At 46.0% G+C, this 25,211-nt stretch overlaps 2 protein-coding genes across 2 annotated transcripts; both read left to right on the forward strand.

The window, feature by feature from the left end:
- Positions 1-1,065: 1,065 nt before the first annotated feature.
- LOC118080197 (uncharacterized) lies at positions 1,066-24,705 on the forward strand. The gene is given in 8 exon segments (XM_088664287.1): positions 1,066-1,191; positions 3,926-4,628; positions 4,782-4,905; positions 5,432-5,511; positions 5,722-5,854; positions 6,589-7,679; positions 21,445-22,080; positions 22,082-24,705. Coding segments are annotated over 7 exon segments (2,568 nt in total). The 5' UTR covers positions 1,066-1,191; positions 3,926-4,166; the 3' UTR covers positions 22,124-24,705.
- Positions 12,286-24,705, forward strand: LOC148687148 (zinc finger protein 24-like). The gene is made up of 6 exons (XM_088664259.1): positions 12,286-12,422; positions 13,219-13,442; positions 14,567-15,064; positions 18,526-18,608; positions 20,460-20,586; positions 21,362-24,705. Exons 3-4 carry the CDS (start codon positions 14,648-14,650, stop codon positions 18,535-18,537), a joined length of 429 nt encoding a protein of 142 aa, XP_088520385.1. The 5' UTR covers positions 12,286-12,422; positions 13,219-13,442; positions 14,567-14,647; the 3' UTR covers positions 18,538-18,608; positions 20,460-20,586; positions 21,362-24,705.
- Positions 24,706-25,211: the final 506 nt, after the last annotated feature.

Raw genomic sequence — 25,211 nt, forward strand, 5'->3', positions numbered from 1 at the left:
CTGGCGGTCCCTTCCCACTCTAAGCCTGTGGTTCTGTGAAGTTGCATTTCCCCCTCTTCTGGCGCAGAGAAAATGGTCAGAGCTCTTCGGAGGGGAAAAATGCGACATTTGGTGGGTGGGATCGGGCTAGCTAGCAAGAGATGGAGGCGGAGAGGAGGGGAAACTTGATTTATTTGGGGCTGGGGGAGAGAAGAAAGGGACAAACTCCCCCCTTTTGAGGCTTGGGTGCTTCTCCCTGCAGTTCAAACGCAAAGTGGGGCCCAAAGTGCATCTTGCGACCTCCTTGCAAGCCCCCCCCCAAAAAAACTCTCTCTCTCCCCCCCCCCTGTTTCTGCCGGACTATAGACGCCCCTCTACAGCTTTAATCAATGGAACTGGCACCGTTAGAGGTGCCACGTGGTACCTGTAAAAGAACGATATTTTATTGGCGTGGCAGCAGCTAGACTTTGGAACTCCCTGCCTCTTGAACCCACAGGTATAGGGGTTTGATCTGGGGGTGGGGTGGGGGGCTGGCATTTGCCTCCCGTGCAATGAAAATAAGGAGAGCGACGGCGGGAGAAACGTGGTTTCCCTTCCCAGCCCTGCAATTTTTAGATCGGAAGGTTTTTTTTTAAAAAAATGCATAATGTTTTATGATGTTTTTATATACAGTATGTTGGAAGCCGCCCAGCGTGACTGGGGCAACCTAGACAGATGGGCTGGATACTAACAACAACAACAACAACAGCCACCGAGATGTTTGGAACGCCTGTCCTGGGATATCCGTGTGATTTGGGGAGGATGCTCTGAAACTAAGGGCTTCCAAATATATTTGCATATAATCCCCCGCCCAGCAACAAAGGATCAAGAGCAGGCATATGCAATCTTGGCCCTCCAGATGTTTTGGGACTACAATTCCCATCATCCCTGACGACTGGTCCTGTTAGCTAGGGATGATGGGAGTTGTAGTCCCAAAACAGCTGGCGGGCCGAGTTTGCCTATGCCTGATCAAGAGGCGGCTGAACCTCCTAGGGTTAAAATGAACTTGAAGTGGATTCCTAGAGAGGGAGGGAAAGTGGAGAGGATTCCTAGAGAGGAAGGGGAGGGGGGGTCATATACCGGAAGTGCATTGCCACCCCCACCCGCCCCTCCTGTAGGGAAGCCTCTTCTGTCTCCCCCAAGCGCTGCATCGGTGGCCCCTCCTGGAATCTGGTGAGGCCCCCCCCCCAATGTGTCTATTTGAAGGGTGGCGGTCCCTGGGCTGCAGAGGTGGGTGCCTAGGAGGACCTGAAAGGGAAGGGGTGAGGAGGGGGCCTAGGGGAGCCCCCCCTGCGGGGGAGAGGAGGGCGATATGCTGTGATCCCAGGTTTTGAATGGGGAGGGAATGGGGGGTTTGGGGGTAGCGGGCTTAGAGTGTGTAGGGAGCCAAACCCTCGCCCCACTTTGCCCCATAGGGAGGCAGCCTCTGCAGCTAATTCATCTGGGATCTGCGAACACAACACACAAGCTTTTGGGGATCCAGGCTTCTTTCCCCCTCCTCTCTGCAAAACCAGCAAGAAGCCCCTTATGTCTTTGGAGTCTTGCATTTCACCTTTTTCTCCTGAATGAACAGCTACTTTTATTTTACACACACACACACACACAAACTTGTTTCATTTCTTTATTTGCAATTGTAGCAGAAGAAAAGTAAAGAAAGGTGATGGTCTCTCTTTCAATGGAGGACCTTAAACCAGAGATTGAATGGCCATTTGTGAGTGATTCATTGCTGAATCACTGGAGGTTGCTGGAGGTTGGACTAGTTTACTATAGGAGTCGCTTCCAACTCTATGCTTTGATGAGGATGACAACAACAACAACAACAACAACAACAACACAAACATTGCCATCTGGTGTTAGCAATACCAACAACAACAACAACAACAACAACAACAACAACACAAACATTGCCATCTGGTGTTAGCAATACCAGTCAATCCTGTTTTAAGCTTATGGATGAATGTTGTTTGCATCCATCTGTCTCGAGAGGCAACGGAAGAGGACGCCACTGGGGATAAAGCAAAACAATAGGAGAATTCCATTGTCTGCTGTGGCTCTAATTAATGATGATGATAGAATCATAGAAGCATAGAATCATAGAGTTGGAAGAGACCACAAGGGCCATCCAGTCCAACCCCCTGCCAAGCAGGAAACACCATCAAAGCATTCTTGACATATGGCTGTCAAACCTCTGCTTAAAGACCTCCAAAGAAGGAGACTCCACCACACTTCTTGGCAGCAAATTCCACTGTCGAACAGCTCTTACTGTCAGGAAGTTCTTCCTAATGTTTAGGTGGAATCTTCTTTCTTGTAGTTTGAATCCATTGCAATGATGATGATGATGATGATGATGATGATAATTCAATTATACCCCACCCATTTGGCTGGGTTGCCCAAGCCACTCTGGGCGGCTTCCAAGACCTAAAAACATAATAAAACATCAAACATTAATAGTAACAATCTGATCCAATATAAAAGTCACAATAAGATAAGCAACTTATATTCAACGATCCATCAGAATCTAATAGTAAACACCAGCAAATAATAGTTAAACAGTTCAACCATAATGAAGAATTGTTGTTGTTGTTGTTTAGTCATTTAGTCGTGTCCGACTCTTTATAGCACACCAGGCACTCCTGTCTTCCACTGCCTCCCGCAGTTTGGTCAAACTCATGTTCGTAGCTTCGAGAACACTGTCCAACCATCTCGTCCTCTGTCGTCCCCTTCTCCTAGTGCCCTCCATCTTTCCCAACATCAGGGTCTTTTCCAGGGAGTCTTCTCTTCTCATGAGGTGGCCAAAGTATTGGAGCCTCAGCTTCAGGATCTGTCCTTCCAGTGAGCACTCAGGGCTGATTTCCTTAAGAATGGATAGGTTTCACTTTCTTGCAGTCCATGGGACTCTCAAGAGTCTCCCCTTCATGGATCAATGCCTTGTTGTGGCGAAGGGGCTTGAATAACTCAGAGAAGCTATGAGCTATGCCGTGCAGGGCCACCCAAGATGGACATGTCATAGTGGAGAGTTTTGACTAAACGTGATCCACCTGGAGAAGGTACTGGCAAGCCACTCCAGTATCCCTGCCCTGCCAAGAAAACTCAATGGACAATAAAGAATTACCAATATATAATCAATAAAAGTAACAGCAAATCACAATGCATAAAATACCACAAAATATACAAAACCATGTAAAAGGATCAAATTGAGAAACAAAGAAGTGCAACTTATGAAACTATTTTTTAAAAAAATATCCCTGAACTCCTCTCTTCCATGCTGCTGCTCCTGTTCTCAAAGTCATAGTCTGGGAAAGGCTAGGTGGGGCAAGTCAGGTGGAAACGCCATTACCTGATGAGGAATAGAAAGTCTCTCTCCCCTCCCCTCTAGAGACCTATATGGGAGAGACATAAATCTAAGCAGTCCAAATGCCGAAATAGATATCTAAATGAAACTGACGATTACAGTCATACCTCGGTTTAAGTATGCCTCGGTTTGAGTATTTTCAGTTTAAGTACTCCACGGACTGTCTGGAACAGATTAATCCACTTTCCATTACTTTCAATGGGAAAGTTTGCTTCAGGTTAAGTACGCTTCAGGTTAAGTACAGACTTCCGGAACCAATTGTGTTTGTAAACCGAGTTACCACTGTATAAGCCATGCAATCAAATGTAGAAAGAGCAGTGAGATCTTCAGGCCACTGGGTGTTAGATGCTGAGTCTTCCTTCTTTCAACCTTGCAGTTACTTAGCCCCATAAGAACTTTTAGAACCCATGTTTGTTGTCCATCTGTTAGTCCAAAAAGCTGCTTCGTAGCCAGACTCATCCAGTTTGGGTGAAGGGAAAGCTTCTAGCCATAACAATGCAATGATTCTCTAACAATGCAATGATTCTCTGACAAGCCATTGCCTTCACTTTGCAGGGCTTGGCCGTACCTTGAATCAGGCGGCTTTTGGCTTGAAACACAGATTGGCAGAAGAGGGAAGAGCAAGAAGAAGAAGAAGAGTTTTGATTTGATATCCTGCTTTATCACTACCCGAAGGAGTCTCAAAGTGGCTAATGTTCTCCTTTCCCTTCCTCCCCCACAACAAACACTCTGTGAAGTGAGTGGGGCTGAGAGACTTCAAAGAAGTGTGACTAGCCCAAGGTCACCCAGCAGCTGCATGTGGAGGAGGGGGGAAGCGAACCTGGTTCACCAGATCACGAGTCTACCGCTCTTTACCAAGATGGATGGACAAGCCACAGCTGGCCTTGACACCATCCGGGATGGGAGGAGTGAGGGGTTCTGGGAAAGAACTGTGCAGAAGATCCTAGATACGGAGGATGCCCTCAGCTCAGACGCTCAGCGCCAGCATTTCAGGCAGTTCCGCTACCAGGAGGCCGAGGGCCCCCGAGAGGTTTGCAACCTACTTCACGAATTTTGCCGTTGGTGGCTGAAGCCAGAGAGACACACCAAGGCTCAGGTGCTGGACCTGGTGATCCTGGAGCAGTTCCTGGCTATCCTTCCCCCGGAGATGCAGAGCTGGGTGAGGGAATGTGGAGCAGAGACCTGTTCCCAGGCGGTGGCCCTTGCCGAAGGTTTCCTCCTGAGCCAGGCAGAGGACAGGAAGCCAAAAGAGCCACAGGTTTGAGACAGTTTTGTTCTGGTGGTTTGAAAGGGCTGAGGAATGTGAAGGAGAAGATCTCAAAACTCCCTATATTTTTTTTAATCCTTTCTGAAAGTATCCCAAAAGCCAAAGTCTTTGCTGCTAACACTCCGTTCCCTCTTTCCGGTTAAGGGTCTGTTCACAGAAGCAGCCACTGATTTCCTTGATGCTGTGAAGGCTCCAGAAAACATCGGAGAGATTCCCCTGCAAAAGTGGAAGGTGCAGGAGGAGAAGGATGGAGGTGCCATCTTGCTGGGTAATGGGGCATGAACTTGAAATGGTCTCCTTCCATTAATTGTGGAAGAAATCCAGGAAATCCTTTTGTGTTCTCCCGACTCTGCTGCACATGAATGCCAACTTGTACTTTGCCAAGATCCCAACTGGGGAGAGATGTGTTTGCACTGTCCAGTCAAAATTCGGTTGTCGAATGTAATCCGCTCCGGAAGCTCATTCGGCTTCCGAAATGTTCGACAACTGAGGCGCGGCTTCTGATTGGCTGCAGGAGCTTCCTGCACTCAAGCGGAAGCCGCGTCGGACGTTCGGCTTCCAAAAAACATTTGAAAACCAGAACACTTACTTCCGGGTTTTCGGCGATTGGGAGCTGAAATGTTCCAAAACAGAGGCGTTTGGGAACCGAGGTTTGACTGTACTGAAAATAAAAACGTCTATGAACAACCGAAATATACGTGACGGATGAGACATTTTGTAATGTCAAACATGTGCAACTTGACCTCTGAGACAAGCACATTCTGATCTCTGTCCCCTACCTTTGTCTCTCACAGGCAATGGAATGATGCCAGCGAGACTTAATCATCCATTTCTTTCTGGTGGAAGGGAAGCGGTTGCTGTGGCAACAGACCAGGTAAGGGGAAGGACCAGTGGGGAGGCTGCCAGGGGGTTAGTCAGGGTGTGTCTGTATTTTGGCATTTAAAGGGGGGGGAGTTACGGGGTCAAGGAAGTTGCCCAACAGGAAGGCTGTGAATGCAGGGGGTTGCAGTTAAGCAGCATTGGTGAGTTTTATGAATTGGGATGGTGTTATCTATAAAGGAGGAAATATTTGCTTTTCTTTCAGGATCCAGCATCGTTTGAGGATGTGGCTGTGTATTTCACGGCAGAGGAATGGGCTCTGCTGCATCCTGATCAGAGAGCTCTACACAAAGAAGTCATGGAGGAGAACTGTGGGATCGTGGCCTCTCTCAGTAAAAGTATATTTCCTAGTGGATTATAATATTTATTTAGAAATTATGTATGAATTTTAGCCGCTGCTTCTTTTTTTGCAGAATCCCAACAATTTAGTACTTCCTTCTTTCCATCGAGCAGGATTTATCTCTTTTTCTTTATTGAAACATTTACATCCCCCCTTTCCATTGAACAGAAATCTACAAGTTGGCTAACAATGCTTGGACCTCAATACAAACAATTAAAACCGGAACACAATCAAAACAACAGTTTGTAAAAGTGAGATATATATATGGACATATCTGTATACGCAATCCATATTTGCAAAGAAGCTTCAATAACAACATTAGATTTTTTTAACTGATGAATTTAATAATTTCCCAGGTGCCCATGAAAAATCCTGCTGTATATTCATGGAATGTGGCACGGCAGTTCAAATGGGTGAATTATTTTCTATATCTTGCCCTGATGCACAATAGATTTTCAAATTTTGACAATTCCTTCCTTAAAAATAGGGTTTTGTTAAATGTTAACCTCATTTTTTCTTTTCTTTTAAAAGAAACTGTATTAGCATGTCTTCTGCGAATTATGTCCCCCCGGTCACACCCACTCAATTGACGCTCTCCTTTAGAATCAGAAACTCTGGCTCTCCCATCTTGTATTTGTGGTTTCTGTCATCAGAATATAACCACCTATATGTGGTCTGTCTCAAAAGGATTTCAAGCTCTGTTTCTACCTCATTTTCCTATTTTCATTACAGCACGCGGAAAGGACCTTCATTATAGTTCTGATCTTGCTACACATCAAAACATTCATATTGGGGAGAAACCATATCAGTGCCTGGAGTGTGGAAAGAGTTTTCATCCGAACAGGACTTCACATCAAATAATTCACACAGGGGAGGAGCCACATCAGTGCTTAGAGTGTGAAAAGGCTTTTCATGAGAACGAAAGTTTCACTTACCAAACTCATCAGAAAATTCACACAGTGGAGAAAACCTATACACCTTTGGAGTGTGTGAAGAGCTTTGGACAAAATAAAACTCTCACTAATCATCAGAGAATTCACAGAGAAGAGAAACCTTATCGGTGTTTGGAGTGTGGAAAGTTCTTCAGCAGCAGGACAAAGCTCACTGATCACCAGAGAATTCACACAGGGGAGAAACCATATCAGTGCTTAGTGTGTGGAATGAGCTTCACTCAGAAGAGGAATCTCACCTGTCATCAGACAATTCACACAGGGGAGAAGCCATATCAGTGCCTGGAGTGCGGAAAGAGCTTCAGGCAGAATTTAACTCTAGCTTACCACCAAAGAATTCACACGGGGGAGAAACCGTACGAATGCTTGGAGTGCAGAAAGAGCTTCATTCGAAAGTGCGATCTCACTTATCACCAAAGAACTCACACCGGGGAGAAGCCGCATAAATGCCTGGAATGTGGAAAGAGCTTCATGCAGAAGACGAGCCTCACTTCTCATCAAAAAATTCATACCGGAGACAAACCGTATAAATGCTCGGAGTGCGGAAAGGGTTTCTGCCTGAACAAGGACCTCATTCGCCATCAAAGAGTTCACACAGGGGAGAAACCATACAAATGCCTGGAATGTGGGAAGTGCTTCACACAGAAGACGATCCTTACTGCTCATCAGAGAGTTCACACAGGGGAGAAACCGTATCAGTGCTTGGAATGTGGAAAGAGCTTCACACAGAAGGCAAATCTCACCTATCATCAAGGAATTCACACAGGGGAGAAACCGTATCAGTGCTTGGTGTGTGGAAAGTGCTTCTGTCTGAGCAGGGACCTCACTTCTCATCAAAGAATTCACACGCAGGAGAAACCATACCAGTGCAACGTGGGAACAGCTTCGATACAAGGGCATACCTCCATTGTCATGAAAGAATTCACTCAGGGGCAAAAACATATAAGTACCTGGAGTGTGGAAAGAGCTTCAGATAGACTGTAAAGGTAAAGGTACCCCTGACTATTAGGTCCAGTCGCAGACGTCTCTGGGATTGCGGCGCTCAACTCACTCTATACGCTGAGGGAACCGGCGTTTGTCTGCAGACAGCTTCCAGGTCATGTGGCTAGCATGACTAAGCCACTTCTGGTTAAACCAGAGCAGCGCATGGAAATGCCGTTTACCTTCCCGCCAGAGCGGTACCTATTTATCTACTTGCACTTTGACATGCTTTTGAACTGCTAGGTTGGCAGGAGCAGGGACCGAGGAACGGGAGCTCACCCCGTCGTGGGGATTCGAACCGCCAACCTTCTGATAAGCAAGCCCTAGGCTCTGTGGTTTAGACCACAGCGCCACCCACATCCCGCTCATATAGACTATGTCTTACTTATTATCAGATAATTCACAAAGAGGGAAAGCACATGAATTCTATGAGTGTGGAAAGCATTACCATATGAATTCATGAATTCAAGCCCCCCCCCTTCCTGACCATATAGGGTTTTTAAATCCCCAATTAAACATTAACCCTGACTCCAAATTGATTTGGGGCCAGATCCTGGTTGGATGTTCCCCTGATTAGGGAGAGGGGTGCAGCCCTAGGAACAAACAAGTTACATTATCTGTGTATGAATTCAGTATTTTTTGGTTTGTTAGAATTCCTGAGCGACACCAGTTACTTTCTGCTCGTGTGTGTATATGTGTAGATACTGACACACAAACAAACAAGCAAACATAAGTCGTGTGATGGATGCCCAGGGTGGTCCTAGCAGGAAGAGTCAAACTTTGTTTCACTCCTGCGACGGGGATAGGGAGAGATTTGGGATATCCCTGAACAAGCGTAACTCTGGTGTTGGGAGGAGCTGAGCGCATTTCCTCAGCTAAGTGGATTTTGGGTTGCAAACCTCTTTTAGAAATGCTTCATTTCTCTTTCTGAAAGCATCTAAAAGAAGAAGAAATGCATATTTACAGTACTGGACACTCAGCTGTGTAAAACAAGGCAAGGGCAAGAATGCTCTGCGTGGTATGTTGGTGCTAGAAAAACAGGATAGAGCTTTTCGTAGAAATAAGTGAAATAAATGTCTTAAACTGTGTTTTTGTTGCCTGTCCTTGCACCTCAGCACCGGGGGGGGGGGGACTGGAGGTGCCTGCAGTGAGACCTGAATGCAGGGAGGTCAAAAGGCCTTTATCTTTTTCATCTCTTTCTGCTCCAATCTCTCTTGGGGCTATGTTTCGTGGACCTTTCCCTGCAGGGTCCAAATTGTAAGTTGGAAGCTCCCCAGGAGAGGGACCCTCTTGTTTTCATGTATCCGTTGCTCTTTCAGGGTGGGAAACTTTGTGTGGGCTTTTGGGCCAGATAGTTATCTGTCTCCAGCCCTGTTGGCCAACTTCCATAGGAGGGCACGCCTGATATCTGAGGATGCTAAACTGCTCAAGCCCCTTGTGTGGTTCTTCTCAAGCACCGGACAGCCAGCTGGTTGTCACCCTTGGGCCACCCTGTGCTCCACAAAGCACTGAGCATAAGGCTGCACAGCTGAGTTCCCTACAGAACTTCAGTCCTGCTTTCTGCAGGGAGCAGCTGTGTGATCAAATTCCCTGTGTGAAAATTGGTTGCGCAGCCGATCCAGCCATGTCTCCCACGTCGTCTTTGGCGATCCCTCGTAGTTGGTGTCTTCTACGAACACAGTCTTAACAGTTATTACATGAATATTTTAGATAATAATAATAATAATAATAATAATAATAATAATAATAATAATAATATAAGCCAGCCCAAATATAAGCCGAGGCACCTAATTTTACTGCAAAAAACTGGGAAAACGTATTGACTCGAGTATAAGCCTAGGGTAGGAAATGCAGCAGTTACTGGTAAATTTCTGCACAGTTTCGAACAAAAGCTTGCTTAAGAGAAAGCTATGCAATTGTCCTGAGATCAACAGAGAAAAAAGGCCAGAGGGGCTTTGACGGGGAAGCCACCAGTGCCAAGGACAAAGGAGCTGTTGTCTGAAAACCAGCTTACTTCGTTTCAGCGCCAGGCACCGCCTTGCGAGGCCTATTTGCAGAGCCCCTCAAGTTTCTCCAGCCATGTCCCGGATGCACCAGGCCGGCACCGGCTGCATCGCCTTGTCCAGCTCCTCGCAGCGCGTCATTAGGGTGTACATGTAGTGGATGCTCGTGTCTCCGCCTCGCCTAGTTTTATTACTGTGGAATTTCCAAAAGAAAGCATTTGTAAAAATATAAAGAAATTTAAAATTTAAAGAAAAATAAAAAAATTAAAAGTTGCATTACTGAAATAAATGCACTTTTCGACGATATTCTAATTTTCTGAGTTTCACCTATATGAAAGCTACAGTATTTTTAGATGCCATGGAGGCTGAAGGAGAACGTGCAGCAAAGGAAGGGAAGAAAGTCTGGACGGAGGCTCTTTTGAGGGGCCGGGGAAAGCGAGAAAAGAAAGTTTTAATTTATACCTTTCAAATTTATACATTACAATCCATTTAACATTTCCAAATTTTGACTTTGTTCCTCGCTGCTGTCCCCCACTTACACCCAGACTCTTCTTCCCTTCTGCTGCTGCATGTTCTTCAAATACAGGGAGGTGCCAGGAAAGTGGGAGGATGCCGTTCAAGGCTACTGCTGCTTCCTTTGAACGAGGTCAGCACCCCCACAGAAAGAGGGCAAGGGAAGGCTCGAAGATGGGGATGCCCTGCTAAATGAAGTTTGGGTACCACTTTGCATCAGTCTGCGGAGGAGAGAGTGGCTGGGGAAACCCAGCCAGATGGGGCAGGGCAGGGTATAAATAATAAATAAATCACTATTATTATAAATTATTATTATCATAAGCCCTCAGATGTTCCACAATAGGAGCGGAGAGGATTCCTCCATCTTTTACACACCTTGCTTTATACAAAGGAAAACCCCATTTTGCACATTTTTGGGGGCACACACACACACTCCTTTTTATAAAACAAGATCCTGGAGTTGGAAGAAAGATTAAGCATTCCTGGGGTATCTTTTATGAACTTACTGAGGTCTTCTGAGGCAGGAGGGATAAACAAAAACCTCACTGCCCACAGACTGGATCTCAGTTGCGTTTTTTCGCCCAGTCACGCTCCTTGGCGTTTTTGCTTTCAAAGGTCTCGAAAAACACTGTCTTCTCTTTCCAAAGTAGCAGAGTGTCAATTGCAGTTTACAAGCTTCAGCTTTCTGTGTCTGGAAATCTGGAAATCACAGAAATCTGCATATTCCTGTGATTAGCTGGGAAAGGGTCAATGGATAGAAGAAAGTACATTCTGGAGAGCAACCAATATACATCTGGTCAGCGGTTTAATGACCCCTTCCCCTAATCTGCAATCCAGAGCTGAGGTGGTAAGAGGGTGGCATCTCTCCCAAAGAGAAGATTCTGAGGCTCAAAAAAAAGAGAGAGAAGATTCTGGGGCTCTCTGCACATGCCCAAGAGCACACCTTGTCATCAACCTAAATATTCCATAGCTTAGCATGGGGCTTGGTGCACCTTCCAAGGAAGTACCCCTGGGGTTCTTAAGACATGCTCAAAAGTACTGTTTCCCTCCTAAGTCCACCTACTTCACAGCTGAACTGGGAAAAGAAGAATGTGCCTTCCAAGAAGATACAGTTTTAGGACTAGAGGGCAGGAACCATTTATGATTCACTCACCTAGTCTGTGGCTGACCTGTGTCACTTAATCCAGGCTTGACCTTTTATTGTGTGTTGGATAACATTTGATCTTTCATTGTCTTGTGGTGGCTATGTGTTTCATTCTTAAAACATAAGCACACTCTGAAAATCATACTAAATGAAGTATGGGGATTAATAATAATGCCATTGTTATTTTATTATGTAAGCTCTCATTTCTATCTTGCAAAATCAACATTCTGTAAATAAATCAACAAACTGGGGGGGGGGAAACCCCGGTCCTTCTCCACCTCTGACTCTCTCCTCCCAGCGTCTCCTCGCTGCCAAAGCCATTTCACTATGAGCAGAGCGGATAGACTCCCATAGGCAGCTGATCGTAGGGGAGGGGGGAAGAGGCGGGTAGCCCACACTTCCGGTCATGCGGTGCGGGGCTGGAGCATCACGCGCAAGGCTCGGCCCCCAAACCCATAGCTGCCAAGTTTTCCCTTTTCTCGCGAGGAAGCCTATTCAGCATAAGGGAAAATCCCTTAAAATAAGGGATAACTTGGCAGCTATGCCCAAACCTCTTTGGAAACACCCCCCTACCCGTCTTTGCACCAATGATCCAGAGACGCTGGGTGAGCACCTGGGAGACTCAGGCACTGTTTTGGGAAGGATGGTGGGGGTAGCTCAGTCGCTAGAGCAGGAGGGTCTTGGGTTCGAGTTCCACGTTGGGCTAAATAATCTTGCATTGTGCGGGGCTGGGCTATATGACCACCAGGGGTCCCTTCCAACTACGATTCCTCCTGCGCATAACCTTCTAAGGGTTAAAGTGAACGGAGCAGGGTGCCTAGACGGGAAGGCGATGGGAGGAAAAGGATGGGGCCGGGCGGGGGGGGGGTGTTGTTGCGTGGAGGGAGTTTTCCTCCAGAGCAGATTCGCCTCTGCTTTTCTCCCTGGTTCATCTGTCTCTCGCAAACGCTTCGTGGGTGGCCCCTTCTGGATCTGGTGAGCGGGGGCGGGGGGGGGGGCGCTCATTGTGCGTTTGGGTAAAGGCGAGCCCCAGGGCTGCCGGGGAGGGTGCATGATCGGGGGTGGGGCCAGGCAGAAAAATGACAGCTGGCGTGGGGGGGGTGGAAACCCCCTGGGGTGATGCCCAGGTTCCCACGCCACCCAGGGAATGCAAAGAAAGGGGAGGTGGGTTGTTAACCTGTTGGGAGATCGTGGGGCCCCAGAGCAGCAGGAGAGACCCCCAGCCCATTTATCCATTCACACCTGCCTGCCTACAAATTTATTTATCTGATTCTCCATGTTTAAATTTACACTCGCACCACAACATACCGTACATATACAGGTGAAACTCGGAAAATTAGAATATCGTAGAAAAGTGCATTTATTTCAGTAACGCAACTCAAAAGGTGAAACCAATATATGAGATAGGTGCATGACAAGATACGTCAAGCCTTTATTTGTTGAAATTGTAATTATTTGTCGTTAGGTGGGTCAATTATAAATGGAATGTAATTAATGAAATGTAATAGCGATGTTTATTTTTTGTATTCTTGTAACTATTTGTTTTATTACTGTGGGATTTCCAAAAGAAAGCATTTGTAAAAAATAAATAAATAAATAAGAAGTTGCATTACTGAAATAAATGCACTTTTCAATGATATTCTAATTTTGTACGTATAAAACATTCCCAATAATCTTCTGAACTTCCCTTCTCTCTTTCTTTCTTTCTCTCTCTCTCTCTCTCTCTCTCTCTCTCTTATGTGGGTGGAGGGAATTTTTTTGCACCCTCCAGTGAATCAGGCATCGGCGTTAAAAAGGGTCCCAGCTGACACCTGCCTCGCTCGTGTGCACTTTCAGACGTGCAACCCCGGACGCGTGGAGGGGGGGAACTTTTTGTTGCTGAATGCAAAGAGCGACTGGAAGCTGGAATCCCCCCTCCGCCCCCCGTGGATCGAAGACAAGGGGCGCCAACTGAAAGTCAGCACGCTTGGGTGGCTATGGTTTATAGACAACGAGGTAGCTCATTCGGCAGAGCATAGGAATTGTAGAATCCTAGAGTTGGGAGAGACCCGGGGGTCATCTAGTCCAACCCCCCCAATGCAGGAAGAGGCAGCTGCCCCTTGAGACTCTTAATCTCAGGGTCGTGGGTTTGAGCCCTACATTTGGCAAAAAGATTCCTGCATTGGAGGGGATTGGATTAGAGCATCCTACAGTTCTATGATTACAGAGTGAGGGTTAAAGGCCTTGGCTATGGACTTGGTGGAAGGCTGAGTGGAGGGGGAAGAGGTGTCAAGTTTGCTGCATTCACTCTAAAAGATGGGAGCTTCCAATAAAATCAATCAATCAATCAATCAATCAATCCATGGCCTTTATGTGGAGGAATCTCCCTCCAGTATTTGTTGTGGGACTTGGCATACAATTCACCTGCTTCTCCTTCCTTGGGAAGAGCTGTTTGCAAGCCAGAATCACACTGGTTTCCTGCAGGAAAATCTTCCAGCCCTGACAATGCAATAATTCTAGTCTTGTAGTAAGGTTAAAGCTTATTGGGGAATGATATATAATGAATTAAAAATAACTTTTATTTTTTAAAAAACAAACCCAGAAGCTTTTCTTTTGGGAATTATAGGGACAGAACTACATATATTGTATAGAAATTTATTTATGTATGCGACTACAGCAGCAATAATGTTACTTGCCCCAAAATGGAAAGAAGCAGAAGTCCCAGCAAAGGAAGAACGGATACAAAAACTTATGGAATATGCAGAAATGGCGAAACTTACCGGAAGAATAAGAAATCAAGATAACAAACTTCTTATAAAAGATTGGAAATGGTTCATTGAATGTTTACAGATAAATTGTAAACAGATAAAAAACATTAGCAGGATTAATGTACCAATAACTTGCAGTTTTATAAGAGTATATATGAACAGAAGATAAATAAATGAGCAAGTAAAGTGAACTTGAAGATGCAGAAGACATTAAAAAAAATTAATTTAAGGAACCGCAGAAAGAGGGGAAGGAAGTCACAATTTGGAAATGTTAAATGGATTGTAAAACCAGTGAAATGTATAAATTTGAAAAATATAAATAAAATAGAGAATGCAATAATTCTCTAACAAGACAATGTGTTGGCTTTGCAGGAACTGGTGTAACATCTCTGGTCAGCACAGTCTTTGAAGAAGGAGGAAGATTCGGAATCTTTTTTGGAGCCCAGATCAGTGATGGACAAGCAAGACTTAGCTGGACCTGCAAGAAGAAGAGTGTCAGATGACTTCAACATTGGGAACAGTGGGGAATTTTTGGAAAGAACCTTGCAGGAGATCCTGGGCAAGGAAGATGCCCTCAGCTCAGATATCCAGCGCCAGAAGTTCAGGCACTTCCACTACCAGGAAGCTGAAGGGCCCCGAGAAGTTTGCAACCGGCTCCACCACCTTTGCCGTGAGTGGCTGAATCCAGAGCGACACACAAAATCTCAGATCCTGGACCTGGTGATCCTGGAGCAGTTCCTGGCTGTCCTCCCCCCAGAGATGGAGAGCTGGGTGAGGGAATGTGGAGCGGAGACCAGTTCCCAGGCGGTGGCCCTGGCTGAAGGTTTCCTCCTGAGCCGGGCAGAGGACAAGAATCAGGAAGAGAAGCAGGTGAGAGCTTTATATCCTAATTTTTAGGGGGCAGGAGTGTAAGGGAGGGTACTGTGTGAGGTTGAATCCTGACAAGACAGAAGTACTGTTTGTGGGGGACAGGAGGCGGGCAGGTGTGGAGGACTCCCTGGTCCTGAATGGGGTAACTGTGCCCCTGAAGGACCAGGTGCGCAGCCTGGGAGTCATTTTGGACTCACAGCTGTCCATGGAGGTGCAGGTCAATTCTGTGTCCAGGGCGGCTGTCTATCAGCTCCATCTGGTACGCAGGCTGAGACCCTACCTGCCTGCAGACTGTCTAGCCAGAGTGGTGCATGCTCTAGTTATCTCCCGCTTGGACTACTGCAATGCGCTATACATGGGGCTACCTTTGAAGGTGACTCGGAAACTACAACTAATCCAGAATGTGGCAGCTAGACTGGTGACTGGGAGCAGCCGCCAAGACCACATAACACCGGTCTTGAAAGATCTACATTGACTTCCAGTACGTTTCCAAGCACAATTCAAAGTGTTGGTGCTGACCTTTAAAGCCCTAAATGGCCTCGGTCCTGTATACCTGAAGGAGCGTCTCCACCTCCATCGTTCTGCCCGGACACTGAGGTCCAGCACCGAGGGCCTTCTGGCGGTTCCCTCATTGGAAGAAGCCAAGTTGCAGGGAACTAGGCAGAGGGCCTTCTCGGTGGTGGCGCCTGCCCTGTGGAACGCCCTCCCAACAGATGTGAAAGAGGAAAACAAGTACCAGACTTTTAGAAGACATCTGAAGGCAGCCCTGTTCAGGGAGGCTTTTAATGCTTAATAGATTACTGTGTTTTATTTTTCTGTTGGAAGCCGCCCAGAGTGGCTGGGGAAACTCAGCTAGCTGGGTGGGGTATAAATAATAAATTATTATTATTATCATTATTACTATTATTATTACCATTACCCCATAATTGCTTTTGCCAGAAAAGAAATCACACATGGATTGCGAGTTTCCTTGGGCGTGGAGACTCCAGAATGTTTCTGTGTCATTTGGTGGGATTTTATTTCCTAGGCTTTGGACTTTGATGCTCAGTATTTGCTATCCATGCTAGCTCGGGAAATATTGGTGTCTTGATAAATATTCGTGTGCCACCACTATTTAAGTGATTGTTTGCATGATGTATACCAGGCATCCCCAAACTGCGACCCACCAGATGTTTTGGCCTACAACTCCCATGATCCCTAGCTAGCAGGACCAGTGGTCAGGGATGATGGGAATTGTAGTCCAAAACATCTGGAGGGCCGAAGTTTGGGGATGTCTGATGTATACAAAGGGTTGTTGAGCTTTATTTTTCCTTTGGTGAGAGTTGCTTTGGGGCTTTTCTTGGATTTTTAAAGCATTTTTTAATACAGTGGACCCTTGGTTTTCGAACTCCTCCCTAGCCAAATGTCTCGGCTCCCGAACACCGAAAACCTGGAAATAACTGCTCCGGTTTTTCAAATGATTTCCGGAAGCCAAATGTGCTATGCAGCTTCCGTTTTGAGTTTCCCTGTTTTTCTTTTTATTTTATTTTTTTAAATGAGTACTTTATTTGCATACTTTAAAAAGTTACAAAAACAAATCCAAAAATAATACAAAGAGAAGATACAAAGAAAATTAAGAATACAAATTTACAAAGAAATCAAATACATACATAGAATGAATTACAAATATATCAAAAATTCAAAAAGAAAGCAAAAGAAAAAAGAGAAACACAATAGAAGAAATTTTAAAAAATTGACTTCCTATTGTTTAAACATCGCTTTCCTTTTTCAGATTTTATCTTATCCTGCTTTATCTTATCTTGATTACTTTAGAATAACTTTATTTTGATCTACCTTATTTATCCAAAATCTGTTTGTTAAGAATTTGAGAATTTGTTTCCCTTTTTTATTGAGGCTTCCGCTTTTCAGTTTTCAGTTTTAATAATGTCAATAAGAAGAGTAATAATTCACGTACGAAAACCCCGCTTCCCTTCATTTGCTACCCTTTTCCGAAAGCATCCCAAGCCTTTGCCTCTGATATTCCGTGTCTAATCCTGCTCCCCCTGTTTCTGGCAAAGGGACTGTTTGCAGAAGGGCCCACTGGTTTCCCTGAGGCAGAGAAGACGCCTTTGGACGCCAGAGGGAGTCCCCTGAGATGGGTGGTCGTGCAGGAGGGGGACCAAAGTGCAGCCTTACCGGGTAAGGATTAACGGGGCAGCCTTGAACTTGGTCTGATCCACACCTATGCAATAAAGACAAGGCAGTCCAACCTCTCAGACCAAGTGGGCAGCAAGAATACTTTGACGTGACACAGGGAGTGAAGACAAAATTTGATGCCCCCTCTACACCCCTAGGACCTCCCTCCCAAAGCTCAGTGACTTGCTTACCCAGCTTTTGGAAGGTAGTGGAGGGCTGGCGGGTGTCAAATATTGCTGAGGGCCGCAAAAAAAGGCCTCGAGGGCCACATGGTGCTACATAGTACCACTCTATTCTGCCTTGGTCAGAGCACACCTGGAACATTGTGTCCAGTTCTGAGCACCACAGTTTAAAAAGGATGTTGACAAGCTGGAAGATGTTCAGAGGAGGGCGACCAAGATGGCCAAGGGCTGGAAACCAAGACTTAGGAGGAACGGTTGAAGGAGCTGGGTATGTTTAGCTTGGAAAAGAGGAGACTGAGAAGAGATATGAAAGCCATCTTCAAATATCTGAAGGGCTGTCACATGGAAGGTGGAACAAGCTTGCTTTCTCCTGCTCTGGAGGGTAGGACTCGAACCCATGGCTTCAAGTTACAAGAAAGGAGATTCCGACGAAAGATTTGGAAAAAAACTTTCTGACATTGAGAGCTGGTCGGCAGTGGAACAGACTCCTGCAGGAGGTGGTGGACTCTCCTTCCCTGTAGGTTTTTAAGTGGAGACCATCTGTCATGGATGCTTTAGCGAAGTTTATTCCTGCATTGCAGGGGGTTAGACTAGATGACCCTTGGGTCCCTCTCAATTCTTAAGATTCTACAATTCTGTGTTGTTTTCAGCACTCAAAGCTTTTCCACATGGAGGAAAATGCTTGATTTGTTGGTAATGGCCTACAAGGAGGGGAGATGAACAAAAAAAAAAATGGGTCTAAGCATTCAGAGTGTATAAAATGGATAAGTTACAGGTAGGTAGCCGTGTTGGTCTGACGCAGTCAAAACAAAATAAAAAAAATCCTTCCAGTAGCACCTTAGAGACCAACTAAGTTTGTCATAGGTATGAGCTTTCGTGTGCATGCTGTGGTATCTGAAGAAGTGTGCATGCACATGAAAGCTCATACCTATGACAAACTTAGTTGGTCTCTAAGGTGCTACTGGAAGGATTTTTTTATTTTGTTTTAAAATGGGTAAGACAATCTGTAAACTTATCTCAGTGTGTATTTTCGACATGTGGCTTTTGGCCTCCGAGACAAATGCGTGCTGATGTCTCTTCCCCCCCCCCCCCCGTCTCTCCCAGGTGATGGAATGATGCTGGCAGGACCATCTCAGCTGAATCTTCCTTCTGACAGAGGGGAAGCAGTTGCCATGGGAACAGATCAGGTAGGGGAAAGAAGGGCTGGGGGGGAGCAGTCACTCAGCCTGCTGCCACCTCCCTGGGCTTGACTGAATCTCTCCCCTTCCCTTTGATTCTTCCTTTGATGAAGGCTGTGTGTGCCCATCATTAAGGTTTAAATTCTTATTTCATTTTTAGAAATAAAGTGATACAGAGGGGAGGAAAGGGGAGAAAGTTATGGGGTGAAAAGAACCACAATGTGAATAGAATAGAATAGTAATTTATTTGCCAAGTCCTTACATACTTGGAATTTGCTTTGGCTAATTTTACAATATAAACATATCATAGTAACCAAAGTTCATATTACTTTACAAGTGTGTAAGAAAGAGGGGGGAAATGAGTTTAAAATAAAAATAAAAATACAAAAGCCTAATGTAATATACTCCCATACATTCTTATATAAATTGATGCTGTGTTATTATCCTCTTTTTTTGCTTTTTTTAAAATAACCTTTTTATTAGTTTTGCATAAAGTTGTACACAATAAACATAACCATTCCTGGGAAAATAAAAAAGAGGTTCTTTCGAACCTTCAGACCTCCTTCCCTCCCTCCATGGGTTCCATTTCCTAAAAATAAAAATAAAAGAATTCCTGCATCTTTTACCGTTATCTATGTATGATATACGGACGTGGGTGGTGCTGTAATCTAAACCACAGAGCCTAGGGCTTGCTGTTCAGAAGGTTGGTGGTATGGATCCCTGCAACGGGGTGAGCTCCCATTGCTTGGTCCCTGCTCCTGCCCACCTAGCAGTTCGAAAGCACAATAAAGTGCAAGTAGATAAATAGGAACCGCTACAGCGAGAAGGTAAACAGCGTTTCCGTGCGCTGCTCTGGTTCACCAGAAGCGGCTTGGTCATACTGGCCACATGACGCGGAAGCTGTATGCCGGCTCCCTTGGCCAATAATGCGAGATGAGCGGCGCAACCCCAGAGTCGTCCACAACTGGACCTAATGGTCAGGGGTCCCTTTACCTATGGTTTACCCAGTAGTGATGTATGGAAGTGAGAGCTGGACCATCAAGAAGGCTGTTCGCCGAAGAATTGATGCCTTTGAATTATGGTGCTGGAGGCGACTCTTGAGAGTCCCGTGGACTGCTAGAAGATCAAACCTATCCATTCTGAAGGAAATCAGCCCTGAGTGCTCACTGGAAGGACAGATCGTGAAGCTAAGGCTCCAATACTTTGGCCACCTCATGAGAAGAGAAGACTCCCTGGAAAAGACCCTGATGTTGGGAAAGATGGAGGGCACTAGGAGAAGGGGACGTCAGAGGACAAGATGGTTGGACAGTGTTCTCGAAGCTACGAACATGAGTTTGACCAAACTGCAGGAGGCAGTGGAAGACAGGAGTGCCTGGCGTGCTATGGTCCATGGGGTCACGAAGAGTCGGACACGACTAAACAACTGAACAACAGCAACAATCATAGTAACCAAAGTTCATTTTACTTTACAAGTGTCATTGCATTCCTGCCAAGAATTTCAACTGTCTACAGTGGTCTTTTGAATATATTAAAAAGTTATTCCAGTCTTTTGAAAATATTTGGTCTTCCTGGTTTCTGATCTTTCCTCTCAGTCTTGCCATTTCTGCATATTCCATCAGCTTGGTCTGCCACTCTTCTCTGGGCGGTACTTCTCCTTTCTATCTCTGGGCCAGAAGCGTTGTCCTAATACATTGATGTTAATAGCCTGCTACGTCTCATATGAACTAATATTCCAAATGTTGTCAGATTTTATCCTGGTTTAAATCCAGCCACCTTTCCCTTGTCTAGCCTTCTGGATTTTGCTGGTAGATCATGTTTATGTTCCCTTTAAAGAGGAACATGTTAATCTTTCTCTTCTAGGCTCCCGTGTCCTTCCAGGATGTGGCTGTGCATTTCACCGAGGAGGAATGGGCTTTGCTGGATCCTGACCAGAGAGGGCTGCACAAGGAAGTCATGGAGGAAAACTGTAAGGTCGTCGTCTCTCTCGGTGAGGCTCTGTGTTTCTCTCGTTTCTGGGTTGATCCTGAAGCCATCCAGGATTTGGCTTGGCTTTTATTATCTACTAGCTGGCCCTGCCACGCGTTGCTGTGGCTCATCCGTGTGATTCCCCCCACCCTATGCCGATCCATTATGTATCCTGCCCCCTCCTCCTCCCCACCCCGGGCTTATTCGTGTGATTCCCTCCACCATGTCCCGACCCATGACGTATCACGCCCCCTCTTCCCCCCACCCCCAGCTCACCCCTGTGACTGGTCCCACCGTGTCCTGACCTACCCCTTCCCCTCCTCCCCCCACCCCCACCCAGGCGAGTCAGTACCTCCATTCGGCCTAGTCTGTAAAGGCATCAGCATAGTATGTAAACGGGAGCCGAGGTGCTGTTGAGAGGGAAGGTTTTATAGGTGCAGTACCAGTGTAGCCGCCGCTAGAGGGCACTGGTTTGCAACCTAGTTCTTTTCCCAGCATGCACTTTTGGCTGAGTGGTGTGTTCTGGAACAGGGGTTTTGGGGGGGCTTACGTGGCCCAGGTGTGACATTTGTCTTTGCAAACTTTCTAAGATCCTTCAGACAGTCGCATGGGATGTTGTGTCCGAATTTGAATGCTGGAAAAGATTTGAATGCTGGAGAAAAGTGGAGACCCACCCACATACCCTTTTTACATTTTTATATATAGAGATATAGCCTCACAAGTTTCAAGCATTGGAATATATACTATGTGATTGGGGCTCCATTTCTATCTCACTCTCTTTCCTGTTTTCATTGTAGCAGGTGGAAAGGGTTTTCAGCATGGTTCCAGCCCTACCACGCCTCAAAGGACCCCTGGAAATGACAAACCATATCAGTGCCAGGAATGTGGAAAGAGCTTCACTCACAAGTGGGTTCTCACTAATCATCAAAGAATTCACACAGGGGAGAAACCATACAAATGCTTGGAGTGTGGAAAGTGCTTCACTCGGAAGGTGAACCTCATTCCTCATCGGAGAATCCACACAGGGGAGAAACCATACCAGTGCTTGGAATGTGGAAAGACCTTCAGGCAAAAGAGATATCTCACTTCACACCAAACCATTCACACAGGACAGAAATTATTCCAGTGCTTGGAGTGCGGAAAGAGCTTCAGGCACAATATAACTCTAACGAACCACCAAAAATTTCACACAGGAGAGACGCCGTATCAATGCTTAGAGTGCGGAAAGAGCTTCATCAGTGTTTCTCACCTTACGTCCCACCAAACACTTCACACAGGGGAGAAACCATATCAGTGCCCCAAGTGCGAGAAACGCTTCACTCAGAAGAGTCACCTGACCTCTCACCGAACAATTCACACAGGGGAGACGCCGTATAAATGTTCAGAGTGTGGGAAGTGCTTCCGTCTCAGCAGATACCTCACTTCCCATCAGAGAATCCACACAGGGGAGAAACCGTATCAGTGCTCAGAGTGTGGAAAGAGCTTCGGTGAAAAGAAAACTTTAGCTTCTCATCAAAAGAATTCACACCCCGGGGAAACCATGTACAGTACTTGATTAGAGAGTGGAAAATACTTCTGTCTGAACAGTAATCTCATCATTTGTAGACTGTCACCGTTGGAGATACAATAAAAAGTTATTTACGAAAACAACAACCCGAAAACCAATGATCTCATCAAATAATTCACCAAGCAGAATCCATATCAACATCACCTCAGCATCACTGCACACCTTCAACGTCATCGAAGAATCTACACAGGGAGTAGACTAATCCTTTGGACATGGACAGAGCTTTATAGACATGGATGAAGCTCACTCTTCTGCACTCAGGAAAAACTCTGTAGAACGAGATTCTATCACTCACTTACTGTAGAAATGAATGCCAGGCAAGGAGTCACATTAATGTGCTGATAAGAAAGAAACCTGTTTTTTAAAATTTGATTTCCACTTGCTTTAGTAACAGAGAGAGAAATATAGGTATAGGCTATAGGTAATTGATTGGTGGTCCAAAATGTGGTATAAATCGTGACAGGGGATAGCTCCTGCTAGGCTTCCACTTGTCCCCACACAATATCCCGCCAAAGCCTTTTGTGGAATTTAAGGTGGGTGTCACTTTCCGAGGTGGGATATGAGTAGCTCCTAAGCAGAAATGCTGTTTACTCAGGTGAGTTTGTCTAGAAAGGAGGGAAAGTGCAGGAACAGGCAGAAGAAGGATTTGCCAAGTGTGCGAGATAGATCTTAAACACACACTAAACACTTACAGTGGAACCTCGGTTTACGCCTACCTCCGTTTATGAAATCCTCCGTTTACAAACGCCGCGGACCCGGAAGTGTTTGCATCCGGGTTCCGCAGCTCGCGCATGCGCAGAAGCAATCTGCGCAGCGTGGTGTGTGTGCAGAAGTGCTCTATCGGTGTTTTGCGCACGCGCAGAAACGTGCCTTTGGCGAGCGAATGCCTCGGCGAGCGAACGTCTCTGTGGAACGGATTGCGTTCGCAAACCGAGGTACCACTGTACATGCTCATTCTCTCTCACTCACACACACACACACACACACACACACACTGTCATGCGTGCAGAGTCTGCCTCCCTCTCTGGTAACTTCACAGATAAGAATTAACGAGCAGTTTATATTTTATAGTTCTTTTATTCAGGCATCAGTTTGCCAGCAACAATCCACATCCCTCCACATGGAGAGCAGTTGGCTTCTCTAAATCCTCCTGCTTCTGTCTTCCGCAGCAGTCGAGGTGCCAACGGGAAGTTCCTCCTCCTCCTCTCTGCGTCCTCCCGCCCTCTCTAATGCTGTCTCTGCAATCTGTCCTCTCCCTTCTGTCCCTCTTGCCATTATCTCATAGCTAGGCAACTCCTGCCTAAACTGCTCTGTGTCTGCGTCTGTCTCAGCTTCTGAGACAGCTGCAGACAAGGGGGGGGAAATCTTCCCCCTCCAGCTCCACTTCTGGGAGAAGCTGCTCTGCCCGGGAAGGCATTCCCCCTTCCTCTGCTTCAGACCCTACACACACACGCACACATACAAAATAGTGAGCACTCCTTACATCCAGTGATTGAAAGCACACCTACTCAGACACAGATACACCCACCCTCTTTGGTTTGGGTAAGAATTGACTCCTGAAACCCCAAGGGAACAGAATCCACATACACTCTCTATGCTTATTCCATGGGGCTTATTCCCAGAAATTGAATATTGCCTCTTTTATCCAGAACTTTTTACAGTGTCTGAGGAAAAGCTGAATTCACTTTTGATTTGTACAGTACTAAAAAACCGACGCGGGTGGCGCTGTGGTCTAAACCACAGAACCTAGGGCTTGCTGTTCAGAAGGTTGGTGGTATGGATCCCTGCAACGGGGTGAGCTCCCATTGCTTGGTCCCTGCTCCTGCCCACCTAGCAGTTCGAAAGCACATCAAAGTGCAAGTAGATAAATAGGTACCACTCCGACGGGAAGGTAAACGGCGTTTCTGTGCGCTGCTCTGGTTCGCCAGAAGCAGCTTTGTCATGCTGGCCACATGACCCGGAAGCTGTCCGCTAGCTCCCTCGGCCAGTAAAGTGAGATGAGCGCCGCAACCCCAGAGTCGTCCGCGACTGGACCTAATGGTCAGGGGTGCCTTTACCTTTATAAGACCGACAACCAACCTCAGCAGAGCCAGCAGGGAAATTTATTTTTTGCTTGAGGCAGAATAGGAAATGGGGGCCCGCTCCCTAAGTCAAAGTGTGGAATATCCAAAGCTAGGGAAGTTATTCTGGCCCCTCAGGCACAAGATCCCATAAGTGTCTCTTCCCCCTCCATGCCAAATAAAACTATGTGACCATACATTTGCTGCCTTGTCATGATGCCCCAAATCATCAATCCCCACCCCCGCCCTGTCCAATGGTAGGGCTGGTCGTGCCCATCAGGCTCTTTCCCCCCATTTGCCATTCCATCAGGCTTTACTGGAGAGATGTGGCTTCCCATTGGCTCAGCTTTTGGCACTTGTCATTACAAGGACTCTTCAATTAGGCTTGAACACGCTTTTCTCCTCCTCCTCCCTCCTCCTCCTTTTTCTTCTTGTGTCGTGTCTTTTAGATTGTTAGCCTGAGTGCAAGGACTGTTTGAGAGCAGAGTTTAAAAATGCTTTAAATAAGCATGTACAGTGGTACCTCGGTTTATGAACACAATTGGTTCCGGAAGTCTGTTCATAAACTGAAGCGTTCATAAACTGAAGCGAACTTTCCCATTGGAAGTAATGGAAAGTGGATTAATCCGTTCCAGACGGTCCGCGGAGTAACCGTTCATAAACTGAAGCGAACTTTTCCATTGAAAGTAATGGAAAGTGGATTAATCCGTTCCAGACGGGTCCGTGAAGTACTTAAACTGAAGCGTTCATAAACTGAAACATGGGTGTAATTGGTTCCGGAAGTCTGTTCATAAACTGAAGCGTTCATAAACTGAAGCGAACTTTCCCATTAAAAGTAATGGAAAGTGAATTAATCCGTTCCAGATGGGTCCGCGGCGTTCATAAACCGAAAATTCATAAACCGAGGTGTTCATAAACCGAGGTTCCACTAAAAATAAATAAACGGTGTATGTTATGCCTGTGTCTATTAGCAGTTGGTTTTCTCAAAACCTGTTTGATCTCTTAACCCATTTGCTTTTG

The sequence above is a fragment of the Zootoca vivipara genome, chromosome 2 (genome assembly GCF_965207765.1).
Source record: "Zootoca vivipara chromosome 2, rZooViv2.hap1.1, whole genome shotgun sequence".
Classification (NCBI taxonomy): domain Eukaryota; kingdom Metazoa; phylum Chordata; class Lepidosauria; order Squamata; family Lacertidae; genus Zootoca; species Zootoca vivipara.

What these genes read in the sequence shown, in the direction of transcription:
- LOC148687148 (XM_088664259.1), top strand. Translation starts at nt 14,648, where the DNA reads ATGGACAAGCAAGACTTAGCTGGACCTGCAAGAAGAAGAGTGTCAGAT.